At 33.9% G+C, this 17,513-nt stretch overlaps 1 protein-coding gene across 2 annotated transcripts; it reads right to left on the reverse strand.

Moving 5' to 3' along the window:
* Positions 1-2,587: 2,587 nt before the first annotated feature.
* Positions 2,588-10,865, reverse strand: LOC124841320 (pre-rRNA-processing protein ESF2). Of its 2 annotated transcripts, XM_088114720.1 has the most exons (9): positions 10,557-10,865; positions 10,195-10,470; positions 9,707-9,770; positions 9,518-9,585; positions 9,033-9,122; positions 8,824-8,954; positions 6,659-6,781; positions 6,076-6,131; positions 2,588-2,841 (listed from the first exon to the last, which is right to left on the reverse strand). In XM_088114720.1, exons 2-8 carry the CDS (start codon positions 10,427-10,429, stop codon positions 6,114-6,116), a joined length of 729 nt encoding a protein of 242 aa, XP_087970846.1. In that variant the 5' UTR covers positions 10,430-10,470; positions 10,557-10,865; the 3' UTR covers positions 2,588-2,841; positions 6,076-6,113. The 2 variants fall into 2 exon arrangements, with proteins under 2 accessions (XP_087970846.1, XP_087970845.1); XM_088114719.1 differs by lacking the exon at positions 2,588-2,841 and having other exon boundaries at positions 5,971-6,131.
* Positions 10,866-17,513: the final 6,648 nt, after the last annotated feature.

The following is a 17,513-nucleotide window of genomic DNA, read 5'->3' on the forward strand; positions in this document are numbered from 1 at the left end:
ACTTAACTCTTCCAACTAAATCTAACCATATAAAAATCAAGAATAACTTAGACTATACTCCTTCATGCAACTAGAATTTGGCTTTGCATGTAACAAAAGAACGCTCGACGAAGAAGAGAAACTTACCAGTTTCAGAATCTGGAACCAACGGACGTGCACTCTCCTATGGACATCTGTCCTCCACTTACTGATTTTTGAATCTTCCATTCTTGACACCTGGCGTCAGTGTACAGAGTTTTGGGTGTGTTTTAAATGAATCTGAACAGGGTTTTGGGTGCATTAAATGAGATTAAACAGGTGGGGTTTGGGTTAAATTTCTGAGGTCTGACACAATAAAACACAAAACTAAATCAGAAATTAAAATTTATTTTTAATGAAAACAATAATTTCATAAAGTGTTAATATTTGTAGTTAATTAGTAATTAAAAAAAACTAATTTATTTGCTGTAATAAATTATGAAATAAATCTATAAAATTAGTTGGTTTAATATTAATACTAAAACAAACCTCGTAAATGAAACTGGAAGAAACTTTTAACATTGCAAAAAAAATAAATAATAAACTTACAACTGAAATGTAATAGTATTAATTATTTAATCATAAATACAAAATAAAAATAACAGAAAACATGTGACTACAAATAAAAAAAAATAGAAAATGCTTAAACAAAATGTCCCTCAAAGCCGAACAAAATTATGAATTTCCAATAAAATTAAACACCAAAACAAATGGAGAAAAATTTAGAATATTATCAAAACAGATTTGGTCAATTTTATCGTGCAATTTTATTTGGCTAAAAATAATTAGATTCAAGTTTTCGGTTTCCAATAAATCTAAAAAAAAAAACTAAACTCAAAATTCATAATTTATTATTATGAAAACAACAATTTTAGATCAGATCTAGCAAATGAAAATAATAAATTAGAAATCTTTTATTTTGCAGTAAGAGTAAATAGTAAACTTACAACTAACAATTAATCGTATTAGTTAATTAATTAAACAATTAATCATAAATACGTAATATATTCATAATAGAAATAAAATAAACATCAAACTATGTATAAAAGTAAAAAAAACGCATAAGAGATGAATTGGTTTGTACTTTGAGTTAATTTTGACAAACTACATATATTTTATATACGAATATTTTAAAATAATATTTTAAAACTAATAACATCTTAAAAATAGGAAAACTTAATTATTTTAATATTAAAACATTATAAATAAAAATTTTATAAATAAATTTTATTATTTTAAAACACAATATCAAACTATTAATTATTTTAATATTAAAACATTATAAGTAAATTTTTTATCAATGAATTTCATTACCTTAAAACATAATATCTTTCTAGAATAATAAAAACTCATTTAAACATAATATCTTTCTAGAATAATAAAAACACATTTTCCTTTTAAATATATATAAATATATATATATAAATGTTATGATAATTAAGCAAGCTAAATTTTCACTAAAGATAATCAAGATTATCTAGATATGAAAGTTCATTTCAAAGATTCTAAGAAAGAAGAACTTAATTAAATAATAATAAAAACAAGAACATAAATGATACATGCATACCAAATAGTAAACATTATATACGGATTCAAAAGAGAAGAAAAGATGAAAGACTTTAAAGGAAAGAGAGAATCAAAGTGAAGGATGTCACTTGAGAGGGTTACTATGTGATGACAACTCCTTTAAGGACTTCTCATCCAAAGAAGTATCAACTTAGACTGAGACTAAGAAAGGAAAGTGAATAAAGACTTTCAACAAAAGCTCTTTCCTTATCTAAGTCTCGGATAGATTTACTTTGCTAAATAACATTTGCATTGTTTTGTAGGCCTTAAATAAAGGTTGAAGACCATGGAGAATCAACCAAAGAAGCTTGGAGAGCCAAAGGAATCAAAGGAATCAAAGAAGAGTAGAAAATATGTGTTTTCCGGATTGGAGAAGATAGCTTTCGGATTAGAAATGCATTGAAAAATGGCTTCCAAATTGAACTCTGCGCTTAGCCACTACCAGCCTAAGCTTAGTAGCATCTTAGATACTCTTCTTTAGTGATCTTAGAAGCTTGCAAAGTAAGATTTAGAGCTCTCTCTTCACCTATAAAAGAGAGGTGCATCTCCATGTAAAATCCAACTTTTATGAGATAATGAAATGCTAATAAGATTGCTCCAGTCATATCCTCAAAATTCAAACCTTCTAATGTTAATTTCACACGTCTTCCTCTAGCTTCCTTCTCCTTTGGAAGGCCTTCTGAGCATAAGAAACTTCACACTCACCAAACCTCCATTGAACCATTTCACAAACACTTGGCGTGCATCATAGAATTCCTTCATCAAACCATTTCGCTGCCTTCTTCTAATTCGTGGAGTTGCTTCCATCAGTATGGCTCACCAATCCAATACAAATGAGGATACCGCCACTTAAACTGACTAAAAATAAGATTACAGAAGACATACCCTCAAAGAAGAGCACTCTCACAAATTGTCAAATATATGATAATTTTACTCAAAATATTCAACCATTCTACAAATTTAGAAGAGTTTGTAAAAAGGTATTTTAGAAAAAACACAAAGCTAAGGACTAAGAAGCAATTACATAAAAAATGCTTCTAAAAAATAAGTCATCTAAAAAAGGAGACTCCTTGCATGAGACTTGATATAGCTTGGTCGCTAAGCCTCTCCTTTAGGCAACATTAACCTTCTAGAAGGGAAGGTCAACCTTACTTTCCAAGCTTCCTCCAAAAATGCGTCATCTATGTGTAGGTCCAAGGACGAGTCTCTTTTAACTCCATGTAATGTTATTCTCCTTGAAAATGGTCGTAACTTATTCTACAAAATAAACTAGCAAGAAGATCAACAAGACAACTCAAGTTGAGTCAACAAAGTAAACTTGACTCATGTCAATAAAAAGAAAGTCAACACAAAACTAAAACCTTATAAAAAAGAGAAGATTTAGAAGCTTCCCTTCTAAACATGTTTATTCTCTTTAAACATGTGCCTTCATCCTTGGCAGGGCTTGAAGGCTTATCATTTACCCTTCTCTTCTCTTTCTTACTATTTCTTATTCTCTATTTAACGATTTAAAACCGCTAGAATAATCCTCAGGACGAGCTCTTCAATTCTAATAAATTATTTTCTCAGTTTGAATAAATTGGTTTTCTTAGTTCTTCATTTATCAAATCTATGTTGCATCTCTTGGTCTACATGTGATATTAGATTTTAATACAAGTCTCTACAAATCAATTATAATATGTTTTTGTTGTTTTTACGTGTAAATAAAGTATTGTGTAAATAAAGTATTAAGTGATTCTTGAAGATGTTGGATTGTCTTAGAGCCATTTTAGTTGTTTTGTCAATTAAGGAAAACTGGTCTTGGTATGTAATTTTATGAGCTTTGCTTGATTGTGTTATTTGATTTCTAAGTTGAAATAATGGTATGAATGAATGAATTATAAGGCATTTCCAAGGAAGAAATTCCACTAAATGTGTGCATTGAGATGATGACTGTTTCATTATTTGAAATTATCTTAAACTTTATTAACCATTCATACTGATACAAAAGAATATGATTAAGTAAGATTTTCAAAAGAATACTGATGCATTGAGATGATGACTGTCATAAATGTTACACATTCTCATAAACACTATTTTATTTTTATTTTTCCATAATCTTTTCTAAATGCAATCACCATTTATTTGTTAAATATTGATTGAAAGTAAGATTTTAAATTATATTCAATGAAATATTTTTACACACAGAAGTACATGGGAATTGATATAATGTAATGCTTAGCACAATCTGATTAGTTTGATATTATTATTTTCAGTAAGATATCACATTATTATTATTAATTTGAGATAAGTATTATTTTGTATTATTTGATATCAGGTTATCTAATATTATAGCATAATCTAATATTATAGCATAAGCCCAAAATTAAAAAATACATCTAACATTTCCCAGAGAATGCAAACTCACCAGCATACTGATTCTCTCTTACTCAAAAAAAATCCCAATTCTATTATTAATTTGAGCACTAGAGAATCTTTTACAAATAAATCTTCCTTCATCTTCAACCTTCAAGAGCACACGTCAAAAATTTCGAAGTCACTCAAATTATGTCTATTGTTCAAAGGTCCACATTCAAGATCCCTTGTAAACACATTAAATATTTTTTCTAAACTGCTAAATTGGGTTTTTCCACTCCACTCTAGAAAGGAACAATTTGTTTTCCCGTAAGTTCATATTAGCCATCAATGCCATAACAAGAAGGTTTTATTAAAACAAAATAACAAACAAGAAAAAACAAAAGAAACAAGAAAACTTGAAAAAACCACACCAAATCCATAATAAAAATACATCGCAGGCATAAACAAAAAAACCTATGATGAAAGATTATGAAACATACATAAATGAAAAAAAAGCAAAAGTCCAATAAAAAAATTAAAGTTTAATAATCAAATTTCTCATCATATTAAACCCGTTCACAATCTCACAGCCCACAAATAATCTTTAAAACTTACTATGGCTTTATAAAAATCTTGCTTTTGAAAATATTAGTATTAACTTTTTTTTTTACCTACCACAACTAGACTCCTAATAATTTGAAGGATTAAATATGTTTTTAGTCCCTCAACTATCAAGCGATTTTGTTTTTCGTCCCTATTTCAAACTTTTAACGATTTGATCCCTCTCCTTAAGGAAATCATAATTTTTGGTCCTCACAAACTAACGCCGTTAAATTTAGTCTCACGTGGCTAACGGTATGCCACATATGATACCAGCTTTCACATTAATCTTGTGCCACGTGGTGTGCCACTATTCACCACCCTCTTCTCCTTCTCTCCTCTTCCACCACCACCTTCCCCTTCAACTTCGTCCTCACACAAGCCCGCCACCACCAACCCCTCGCGCTAGCCGTCGTCGCCAACCGTGAATCACGTGCTGCTGCTGGTTGGGGGAAGGCGACACCGGCGATGAATAGTGGAGCGTGCATTGCAATTGTGCTGGTGATTACTCTGTGGAGATTTCGTGGTCCTTCACCGAAGGGATTCGGGATGCGTGTGGGAATTTCAGCTTCGGGGTGGTGATTTTGATTTCGGAGATTAGTGTTGTTGGTGTTGCTACTGGCGACGACGAGGGCGTGGATGGAAGTGGGTTTCTTGCTGACAATAGCGTACTTACTGTGTTCCTCCACGGTTTCGAAAGCGAGGTGGCCAACCAGCAAGGTCACCATCTTGTGCTGAGCGAAAAGGTCCTGAGACTTAGGGTAATTCGCAGCGAGCTCCGACACGGCTCGTTCGCGGCTATGGGAGGGAGCCCCCCGAGGTACTCACCGCCGGCGTCGCCAGCCGAGACGCGGAGGAGCCAGGAGACGTCGCCGACGGAGTTTTCAAGGTGGGAGGAGACCTTGCGGAAGGCGGCGCTAGGGTTGAGTGTAAACACGCGATTCATGAGAGCGTTGCCGCGACACTTGAGGACCAGGGCAAGAGCCTTGTCGAGGACCTGTTCGGTCTCTTCGATGATGCGGCGCGTGGGACGCTCGTAGAGTTCGGAACTGGCCTGACGGAGCAGCGAGGGGTTGGTGGTGGCGGGCTTGTGTGAGGACGAAGTTGAAGGGGAAGGTGGTGGTGGAAGAGGAGAGAAGGAGAAGAGGGTGGTGAATAGTGGCACACCACGTGGCACAAGATTAATGTGAAAGCTGGTATCATATGTGGCATATCGTTAGCCACGTGAGACTAAATTTAACGGCGTTAGTTTGTGAGGACCAAAAATTATGATTTCCTTAAGAAGAGGGATCAAATCGTTAAAAGTTTGAAATAGGGACGAAAAACAAAATCGCTTGATAGTTGAGGGACTAAAAACATATTTAACCCTAATTTGAATTGACTCTTCAAAAGAATTAGAATGTTTTACGTATACACGGATTGCATTAATTTTCATTTCGAAAACCTATATCAACAAAATAAGGCATTTTCTAGAAAATTCACTAAAAATTAATAAATACATAGAAATTAAAACATCACCAATTTGAGCCAAGCACAAAGAAAATTACAATGAACCTTTTGGATCCTGATGTTGAAGCTATCAATACATAAGATTACAAGCCACCAAATACCTGCAAGGAACAAAATGGAAACCCTTTGAATTAAAAACTAGCAACGTCATATATTAAGTTACCGCACATTTTCAAGAGAGGAAAGAGAGGGCAATGAAAAGCACAAATATAAACACCAGTAAAACAATTAACATTTAGCTCCTACAGTTTTTGTTTTAATTTTTCATTCTGGTAAATTTGAAATAATTATTTCCAGTCATTTAAAATTTATATAACATTTGAAATAACTACTCTAGTCTCAAAATGAGTTAACTTTAAGTTTTTGTTTTTATATTAGTTTTCATTCCTCAAAAAATTGAAATTACTATTTTGGCTCTTTACCATTCATCTTAAAAAAAATAATATTTATTTTAAGGAATTTCGATTCTTTTCAGAAATATTATATGAAAACATGTCATTTATGGTCCACTCAACTTCTCTTCAAGTCATGAGCAGATAACAAAAGATTTTACTCGGACCAAAATACACTAAAAACAAATTTAAACCAAGAACTATTATCTCTAACTAATAATGAAATTGTTACTTACAGCATCCAATACATCGTCTGAGAGCTCAGGTTTACTTTTCTTCGCATCAGCAGCTATAGGCTTTGTTTGAGGGAAATGACGAATCACTTTTGCCACTCCCGAGTCTTGTTCAATCTTCTGCTTCTGTGCAAGCAAAATGTAATTATGTCAGTATGAACTAATTCTTCAATATAGACATTACTTGTTGAAATTTGAAAAAAAAAAATACAAATGAAAAGAAATAGCTGAACGTGTCGTTGAAATAACTTTCTGATTGCCATATTTGTGAAGCAAATTATTTATGGAAAAAAATGATAGTTGAAGAATTTTTGTGGCTAGTAAAGAGTAATCCAGAAAAATTGGTCTTCTATCAGAGAAGACAATCATAGCTACTCATCATGTGAGTCTAATTTTAAGGAGCTTCAGTAATTCATATAGAAACAAGTTGTACAATTAAGCACATGCAATGGACCACAAAATAAAAATGAAAAGAAATAGCTGAACGTGTCTTTGAAATAACTTTCTGATTGCCATATTTGTGAAGCAAATTATTTAAGGCAGAAAAATGATAGTTGAAGAATCTTTGAGGCTTTAAGTAAAGAATCAGAAATCCGTGGTAGCTATAGTATCAAATGTCACCACGTAGTAGGAATTTTCCAAGTTTTAGTCTAATCAATAAAGTGTAGAACTCAACTTATTAAAAATCAGTAATTGAGTTCCTTGAAACATAGAAGTATACTATTTATATTGCAAGTCAAGCTGAAACAGCCTCTAACAGAGGTAGTTGCAAAAGGAATGGCAAACATCAAGAAATAAAGGAAACAAGAGATGGGAGTGGATGAGAGTCAAGGCTCCCCCAAGCAAGAGAAACTCTCTGCTCCAATTTTCCTATGATCCTCCAAAAAGATGCCTCCTCATCAGTACATCATTCCTTACAACAGAAATACACACATCAAGCTCCACTAACTAACTAGCAGCTAAATTCCCCTTTCTATATCTTCTACCTTTTACAAAAGCAAAAAACACAAATTATTAGTTAGGCTTGGGCTTGGGTCTTTATTAGTTTGAGGCACTGTTCCTAACACAAATGAACATTTAAAACTGCCGTAGATTCCAAAGCTACCAATGATTTAATTTACTGTTCTCAAAATCAAATTTATTTAACTTATCTGCAACTCTCATTGTTAGATTAGGTCCAAAAATAGGCCAGACTTCAAATCCTCAACCAGAAAGGCGGTCCAAAAACAGTAGCCAAAAATGGGTATCAGCTACATTGACTGTTGTGATCGAATGGAGATACAATAGATACACCTTACTGCCATTTAGAGAAGCAATTTTCATGCACTTACATTTACAAATTATATAAGAAAGGACTTCTATTTCCATAACTCAACAGTAATTTATTTTAGAGACAGATCATGTTAGATGAATAGAAAACAGTAAAAATGCTATCTCATGGTCTGCCAGAATTGCCACTCATCACTGGTATATGAAAGCCAAAATAAGACACAGTAAAAGACTCAAGAAGCAGGGATGACTGAGCTTTTACTAGGTTTATGGTTAGAAAATATAATTCTTCTTGTTAAAGTTGAGAATTGGATAATGCTAGCTATTTCAGAATTCCTCGAAGGTTAAAACTGTAGCAAGAAGTTTTAATTCAAAGGTAAGCCAAAAGTATAACAAGCAAGATATTTCAAATTAGAAAACTACATCTAAATAGAAAGCTTCATTTCTTGCCCGCTTTCATGCTCCAATTAATGGAGAACTTTTTTAAGTATTATGAAAAATGCTACCTATTTGCAGATCACCCCAAGATATAAGCTGACAACTTCAAACAATAACAGACAAGAAAACTAACTATCGTTTAGTTATTTCCTTAATGGAAATGATCTTTCACTATGCTACTTATATGATATCACCCAATACCAGAAAAAAAAATAAGCCACAAAGTCAGGTACCAACCACAAAAAATTAAGAAAATGTCAATCAATAGATTTACCGCCCATTTCTCGTTTATTGGGGTTGGCTTTCATACAACCAAATAAACTATTAATCAAAATAAGGTTTCTTGTCTGAAATTCAATGCCTGAAGTACATTCCTCCAATGTTTAAACCAAAGGTAATGATGGCATGGTACACCAAATTTACTTTTTAAGTCTTTGAAATATGTAGACATAATAGCATACCTTCTTTAGCCGCTCCTCTATAGCATTCAAAGCACGTGACTGATCAACTCTCGATAGATAGAAATCCCTCTCTCTCTTGGCAGCAGAAAGTTCTACAGCCAGCTTTTGCTCCCGAATAGCTTTCTTAAATGCTGTAAGATATACATTGTTTCAGCACAAACAGCTTAAGCTCCACCACTAAAACAAGACACTGATCATAAAGCGCTCACCTAGTTCTTCAGTCAGATCATCCCACTTGAACTTACTTAAGTACTTAATATTCCAAAGGTCATAGTAGAATGATGACCTCTTTCTCCCCCCTTGAAGACAAAGAATACAAATCAAAAACTTGAAAACCAAATTCATACAGACAGACACAAGTTAAAGAAAAATATCCTGCTACAGTAAGCATACTGCACTATGAAACATCACTAAACTTAAAGAATAAACCAATTCTAGGGTTTATAAAACAATATTACTATTCTCACCAAAAAGACTGAAGAAGCAAGAACAATTGGTATATACAATACTGCAACTACAAATAAACACCATATCAATTTTTCAAAAAATTTCATACAGATGTATAATAGTCAAAGCATGAAAATTAAGACATACTAATATTCTAGAATCGTTAACATAAAAATTTTCATTTAAGAATGAATAACAGAGAGAGAGAGGGGCAGGTGTCTGACAGTGACAAGATTCAAACACATACCTATTTGTTCACCATTTAACATATTGGCAACCCTCTTAGCAACCCTTTTATCACCGAATTCAACCCATCTACACAGCAGAGAGAAAACCAATGATCATATTCAAATCTCAACAACAGAAAAGTCAGCAAACATTGGAACAACTTCAATCAGATACCAATCCTATTCCAAAATAAAACATAAATAAATACCCTTCTGAATATTCTTGGTCTCGAGATCCACGGGACCGCTTAGAAGGCACTTGGGTAGCAGAACCTGAAAAATCAAATAATAACAAAGTCTCCAGTCACAACAAAATTCAAAATAAATAAATAATATACACCTACTAGAATTTCATTAGAATGCCCCGATGTTTAAGGTGATTTCCAATGACTAACTTCTTATAGCTAGACATTTGGTTACTATGCTTTTCTGGCATCCAAACCATAAAAATGTTACCGCTCTTATTATTATGCAAAATTTACCTTCTATGTTTTTTTCTTGATAATTTTTTACCACCATAATTTTAAATTTTCACGCATGTGTAACAAAACGCTAATGGAAAAATGCATGAAACTTAGCTGGTAAAATTCACGAACTGATGATTGTTGAACGGTATAAAGTACAACTAAGCTAATAAAGTAGTAATTGAAAAAAAAAAAAAAAGAGTCTAAAGAACAATCCGAAAATTTAGTGAGACCTTGGGGAGAGAGAAAAATTCGTTGGATATCACCGAACTGAGAGAGAATGTGGCGAAGCTTTACGTGGTCCATGTGAGGAGGGATTCGGCTCAGATAGCACACGCCCCGCTTCTCCGCGCCCTTCGACGCCACTCTCTTCTTCTTTGTTTTCTTCACTTTCGCGTTTTCGCCGTTGGATGTAATTTCTGTTGCGTCAATCTCAGCGACCTCTTTTTCTTCCTCCGAAGAATTCATCGTTTTCTAGTGTATGTAGAAACACCTTCTTCTCGTTCAAGCTGATTAACAAAACACGAATTTTTCTCACACTAGAATTTTGCTGATTAACAAAGCACGAATTTTGGTGACATTTGGTTTTACTGACCTCACTCTGCCGCGCCGCACGATGCAACAAAAAGAAGCACCACTTACTTCTTCACTAACTTCGACCAATTAACGCGCAAGGCGTTGCGGCTACTACTAATGCAGGGCAGGCCGTTGCGGCTTCCACCAAAGGAGGTGCAGGGCGTTGCAGGCTTCCGGCAACGGAGGTGCGGCCTTCCGGCAATGGAGGTGCACAATCTCTAGTTAGGTGCGGGGCTGATGTTTGAAACAAGGGGAAATATTAGGGTTAATATTTTTTTAATGAAAGATAATTTTCAAAGGGCTACAGGGAGCAGGAAGAAGGACCCTGGCGCTGATGTGTGAAAAAAAAGGGAAATATTAGGGTTTTTATTAATTTTTAATGAAAGATCATTTCGATAGGGCTATGGGGTGCAGGAAGCAAGACCCAGGAAAGGTATCTGCTCTTTTTGGGCGGAGGTTGAGGCCCGTGGAGAATAAAAGGGCTGGGCTGTATTTCTTTTACCACTTCATATATGAAACCTATAAAATTAATTGTTGCACCCATGTACAATTTTTATTTTTATTTTTATTTTTAGCTTTTCTGAACGGTAGAATTCAAGCCATTTTCTTCTTTAAAAGAAACTTTCGAATTCCAAAATTTGTATAATTACAAGTTAAAATTGTTTCCATGTTGAATGTTTTTCAAAGTCAATTTTCACTTCTAGATATGTGTAATGTGAAAGTTAAAATTGACCAGCATATTTTATAATTTAAAAATTAATTTTAACTTATAAATTACGCAATGTAAAAATAACATATTTATTGAAACATTGGTTAAACATATCAGGATTAATCCTAACAATGTTACTCGATAAATTTGAGAATAATAACATTCATCTTTATGTGTCACAGTTTTATTCTTAAAATCGTATCATAAAATAAAAATAATTAGAAATATTTAAACTACTTTTGAAATCGACTTCTATACAATAATATTTGATATGATAAAAACACACATATTTTTATGAATAACCATAAAATAACGTAGAATATTTCAAGAGACTAACAACCACCAACATAAAAAAATAAAATGATTAAGAATTATAAGTAGCTCTTTCAATACCAAAATGTTATTTAATTTTTTTCAATGATATAAATGTCACTTTTGTTTTTAAAGTTTGTATTAGAAGATAGATAAATTAGAAAATAATACCTCTGAAATTATATATAAGAAAAACTGTCTTTTCTTATTAATTAAAAGTAATAGTCAGGTTTATTTGTGGTCTTGTTTTTATATAATAAAGAAATATTTTTACTAATTTTTTTCTTATGTTTAAATATTACTGTCTTTTCTTATTAATTAAAAATAATAGTCAGGTTTATTTGTGGTCTTGTTTTTATATAATAAAGAAATATTTTTACTAATTTTTTTCTTATGTTTAAATATGGAATGATAATATAATTTTAAGCAGCCTGACAAAGTCAATGCCGCAAAAGCTTATAGTAATTTTTTAAATCATGGAAGGTAATGAAAATGTTTATTTTCAGTTTAAGACTAGGAATAATATTTTTATAAAAGTAAACAAATTTAATCAAAATAGAGAATAAATTAGTATTTAAGTTTATCCTTACATTCTCTTTGAATTTCAACGTTAAATAATAAAGATCGAAAAAACAAATAAGAGATGTGAACCCTAATTAAAGGGAAAAAAACATTTTTGAATCACTGATTAATTTCTTTCCTTCAAACAAAATCATTTGAATATGAATTGATCTAATTTCAAATTATTTTTTTTATTGTTTAGATACTTAAAAATAATTCTTCACGGCTTAATTGATCCCTCTCACAATCTTCTATTTATAAGAATAAATTGATACACAAATACATGATAAATAGGGTAACCCTAGACACAATATAATCATGACAAATAGGGTAATTCTAGACACAATATAATCATCATAAATAGGGTAACTCTTGACACACTATAATGATGATAAAATAGGATAAATATCTTAACATTCCCCCTCAAGCTAGAGCATACAAATTGTATGTACCAAGCTTGGAACAAATAAACTCAATCCGAGGACCCCTTAATGACTTGGTCAATACATCTGCGAGTTGATCGTTTGACCTAATAAACTCAGTACATATTTCTTTGGTCAACAACTTTTCACGAACAAAATGACAATCAATTTCTATATGTTTAGTCCTCTCGTGAAACACTAGATCTGATGCAATGTGGAGAGCAGCTTGATTGTCGCAATACATCTTCATAGTATGGATGTCACAAAATTTAACCTCTTGAAGGAATTGTTTCACCCATATAAGTTCACATGTTAATGATGCCATTGTCCTATACTCGGCTTCCGCGGTTGATCGAGCTACTACATTATGTTTCTTACTTTTCCATGAAATAATGTTTCCTCCCAGAAAAACACAATATCCTGTTGTAGACCGTCTATCAATAGGTGAACCTACCCAATCTCCATCACAATACCCAGAGACATGAATGCTTCCTTTATCTTCATATAACAATCCTTGCCCGGGAGCCTTCTTTACATACCTTAGAATGCAAATGAGAGCATTCCAATGGTCAACACATGGAGCCTGCATGAACTGACTAACCACTCCAACTGCAAAGGATAGATCTGGCCTTGTAATAGTGAGATAAATCAGTTTGCCAACCAGCCTCCTATACCTCTCTGGATCGGAGAATAATTCACCTTCTTCTGTCCTTAATTTCTGGTTTGGGTTCATGGGACTGTCTACCGGTCTACAATCAATTATGCTTGTTTCTTGTAATATATCAAGAGCATACTTTCTTTGGGAGATTACAACTCCATCTTTTGATTGCGCTACTTCAATGCCTAAGAAGTATTTGAGACTTCCAAGATCTTTGGTTTGAAAATGTCTACACAAGTACTCTTTTAGTTGAGATATTCCAACAGCATCATTTCCTGTAATGACAATATCATCAACATATACTATTAAGTAAACACATTTCCCGAGAGAAGAATGACAATAAAAAACTGAATGGTCTGCTTCACTGCGTTTTAGCCCAAATTTTTGAACAATGGAGCTAAACTTTCCAAACCAAGCACGTGGGGATTGCTTGAGGCCATATAGAGATCGATGCAATTTGCATACCATACCAGACTCCCCCTGAGCAACAAACCTAGGAGGTTGCTCCATATAAACTTCTTCCTCAAGATCACCATGTAGGAAGACATTCTTGATATCCAATTGATGAAGTGGCCAGTGACGAATGGCTGCCATGGCAAAGAAGAGACGAATAGTAGTCATCTTGGCTACAGGAGAGAAAGTGTCACAATAATCAAGACCATAAACATGAGTGTAACCTTTTGCAACAAGTCGAGCTTTGAGCCGATCAATTTCACCATCAGGGCCAACTTTAACTGCATACACTCATCGACAACCAACCGCCTTTTTTCCTGGGGGAAGGGGCACCAGCTCCCAAGTATTACTGTGGTCAAGAGCCTGCATTTCTGCAATCATAGCTTGTCGCCATCCAGGATGATCAAGTGCTTCTTTCACATTCTTGGGTATAACAACAGAGGACACTGAGGATAAAAGAGAAATATAGGAGGGCGACAATCGATGATAGCTTAGAAAATTATAAATGGGATGAGGGTTCCGAGTGGAACGAGTACCTTTTCTGAGGGCAATAGGCCATGCTGAATCATTTGCACCAGGAGGCGTGGGAGGAGATGACGAGGGAGAAGAATCTGAAGTAGGAGATTCACCATTGTCTTGGGGAGGTGGACTATCCATTGGGGCCCTGTGTGGGATGATCTCAGTATGTGGAGAAACAGGTGTAGAAGGATTGTGATCAAGACTTGGAATGACAGAGACAGTTGAGCTATTTGACTCAGCCATTGGAATAGGAAGGACTTGCTGGAGGATAGAAACATCCTGAACAGATGGAGAGAAGTAAGGAGTCTGTTCAAAGAATGTGACATTGGCAGACATGTAATACTTCTTAGTTTCAGGAGAGTAACACCGATATCCTTTTTGAAGTCGAGAATAGCCTAAGAAGACACATTTGAGAGCGCGAGCGGAGAGTTTGTCTAGACCTGGAGACATGTCATGAACAAAACATACACAGCCAAACACTCGGGGAGATGTATGAAAGAGAGGATCATTAGGAAACAAAATGGAGAAAGGGACTTTATTATCAAGAGAGGAGGAGGGCATCCTATTAATAAGATAACATGCAGTTAAGATGGCATCCCCCCAGTGATGGACAGGAATATGGGCACCAAACAAAAGGGTACGAGCAGTTTCAACCAAGTGTCTATTTTTTCGTTCTGCTATACCATTTTGTTGTGGTGTATGAGGACAAGTAGACAAAGAAACATGACCGACTCCTTTGGAAGAAGTTTTAGATCCATTTGCAAGGGTTATGAAATGAGGTTTTTCTCGAAAGGAAATAGATGAGAACAAAGAGGTATTACCAGAAATGTGATCAGAAGCACCTGAGTCAATTACCCATGAATTTTGACATTCCATAGATTGAGAAACGCAGGCTGTTGATGTATTGAGAGATTGAGATGGTTGTGCCAAGCTGTTAGACTTTAACCTTAAATACTCTTGATATTCATCCTCAGAAAACATAGAAGTGGAGGTTTCAATTTTCGAAGTGGAAGTTTCAGTCTTCGAAATATTGGCGGTTTTGGAAGGGAAACCATGTAAGGAGTAGCAATTCTCTTGAGTGTGACCCATCCTTTTACAATATGTGCATTGAGTACGTCCCCGACCTCCTCATCCTCCTCCTCTAGTGCCACGTCCTCCTCTTCCTCGTGTGGCAACCATGACAGATGATTCCACTAGTTCATGCGCTTCTTGAGTTTGAGATACCGGGACACGCAGAAGGCGAGTGGTCAATGTTTCCATAGAGGGGACCTCATGACTAGTTATAAGTTGATCTCTAAGATGATCAAAATCGGGATGTAGGGCACGAAGGATCAACACCATGTAAAATTTGTCTAGTTTCTTTTTTATATCTCTAATGGATCTACTTCCAAAAACATCCTAAGTTCTTCGACAGCAGATTGGGCTTCAGCCATGAAGGACACCATATCATGGTCTGCCATTTTGAGAGATGCAAGCTTGTTCGTAGTGTCATAGAGACATTGAATATCATTGGCATAAATGTTTTGGGCTTTCTTCCAAAAGGAGTGACAAGTTTTGAAAGCCCTCAAAGATACAAGAAGTTTGGGTTCCACTGATTGCCATAACAGGGCACACAACTGGAAATCTGTTTGTTTCCATTGATCAGCTTTTTCAGTAGGCACATGGCTTCCATCTCGCTCAAGGTGGTCATAATGCCCTTGGCCAAGGAACCACATTTCAACGACAGCAGACCATGATAGATACTTTTTTCCATTTAGCTTCTCGGAGGTAATTGATGGACTTCCAGAGAAGGAAAGAGTACTGCCAGACGCCATTTTTGAAGAAGACGAATAATACTAGCGAGGAACAAGAAAACCCTAAGGGTTTAGACGAAGTAAACTGTGACAGTGATGGACGACGGTGGCCGGACGGTGGCCGGCGGCGACGGTGGTCGGCGACGGACGACGGTGGCCGACGACGGTGGCCGACGACGGACGATGGCCGGCAGCGGGTAGCGGGCAGCGGGCAGCGGCGGACAGTGGCGGGCGACGAAGAACTGTGGCGCCGGACAGATATATATTACAAGACAAAAACCAAAGCGGGATCGACCCGCTCTGATACCAACTTAAGATTGAAAAGAAATAATTCTTGAGGGCTTAATTGATCCCTCTCACAATCTTCTATTTATAAGAATAAATTGATACACAAATACATGATAAATAGGGTAACCCTAGACACAATATAATCATGATAAATAGGGTAATCCTAGACACAATATAATCATGATAAATAGGGTAACCCTTGACACACTATAATGATGATAAAATAGGATAAATATCTTAACATAGATAATATAATTTAAATTTATTTTAATTTTTTCATTTGAAAAAAATTAATGATCACCTAATGGAAATTATTTAAATATCAAGTAATCATTAATAATTCAAAAAAATCAATATGAATTATACTGATTGATATTATTTTTCATTCAATATGTTATCATTTTGGTTAATGAGACGATGCCTTTTCTTGATTGATTTCATCTCAGTTTTTTTTTTTCAATGCTAGTTGAGTATTTTTTTTATCATATTTTTGTTAATGTCAACTTAAAAATTCTTCTAAATAACAATGATAAAAAGAAACCATAGTTAATATTTACTTAAAGTTATCTCAACTATAATTATGATAGAACTTTTGACAAAGCATAACATTGCTGTCAATTTAAGAAGGATAATCACTATAAAAATTAACAAAATAACAAAATAGCCCCTCTATTAATAATTGAGTAAATCCCTACTAATATAACATAACTAAAAATTAACTTTAATCAAATAGTCATTTGAACATTAACCAGAAAAATCTTAACTAATATTAATAAATAAACATATATTTTGAAATAGAAAATCGTCTATACGATATTGGTTCAAAAAAACAAACTCTAAACACTTATTAAAATCTCTATCATAATCATATTAATAACATTTCTACTAAAATCAAATTAAGAAAAAAAAAACAAATAAGACAATCTTAAAAATATTTAAATTTTAAATTTGTTTACCTTCTAAGTGAAATTTAAATTTCTCTAATTTTAATTAATCTAATTTATTTGACTATATTCTACAATTTCTATTTCTTTTAAAATTTCTTATCCAAACATCACATTTTATTTCAAAATACTTAAAATTTTTATGAAAATAAATTAGCCACTTAAAATTCCTTACTCTTATAGAAAAAGTTTGTTGAAACATAATCTTGGTAAAACTAAAACTTAAAAACGCACGCTTGAATAAGTTCTCAAAACAATACTATTAGTAAAAGAATATGTAACATACTCTTCCCCACTACGGAGTGACATTTTGTTCC

This window comes from Vigna umbellata, chromosome 4 (genome assembly GCF_029865625.1).
Source record: "Vigna umbellata cultivar VRB3 chromosome 4, Vumbellata_1.0, whole genome shotgun sequence".
Classification (NCBI taxonomy): domain Eukaryota; kingdom Viridiplantae; phylum Streptophyta; class Magnoliopsida; order Fabales; family Fabaceae; genus Vigna; species Vigna umbellata.

What these genes read in the sequence shown, in the direction of transcription:
- LOC124841320 (XM_088114720.1), bottom strand. Translation starts at nt 10,429, where the DNA reads ATGAATTCTTCGGAGGAAGAAAAAGAGGTCGCTGAGATTGACGCAACA. An exon ending in GACCAAGAATATTCAGAAGG is followed by an intron (nt 9,586 to 9,706) that starts GTATTTATTTAT and finishes TCTGCTGTGTAG; the next exon opens with ATGGGTTGAATTCGGTGATA. An exon ending in GTTAAATGGTGAACAAATAG is followed by an intron (nt 9,123 to 9,517) that starts GTATGTGTTTGA and finishes TTTGTCTTCAAG; the next exon opens with GGGGGAGAAAGAGGTCATCA.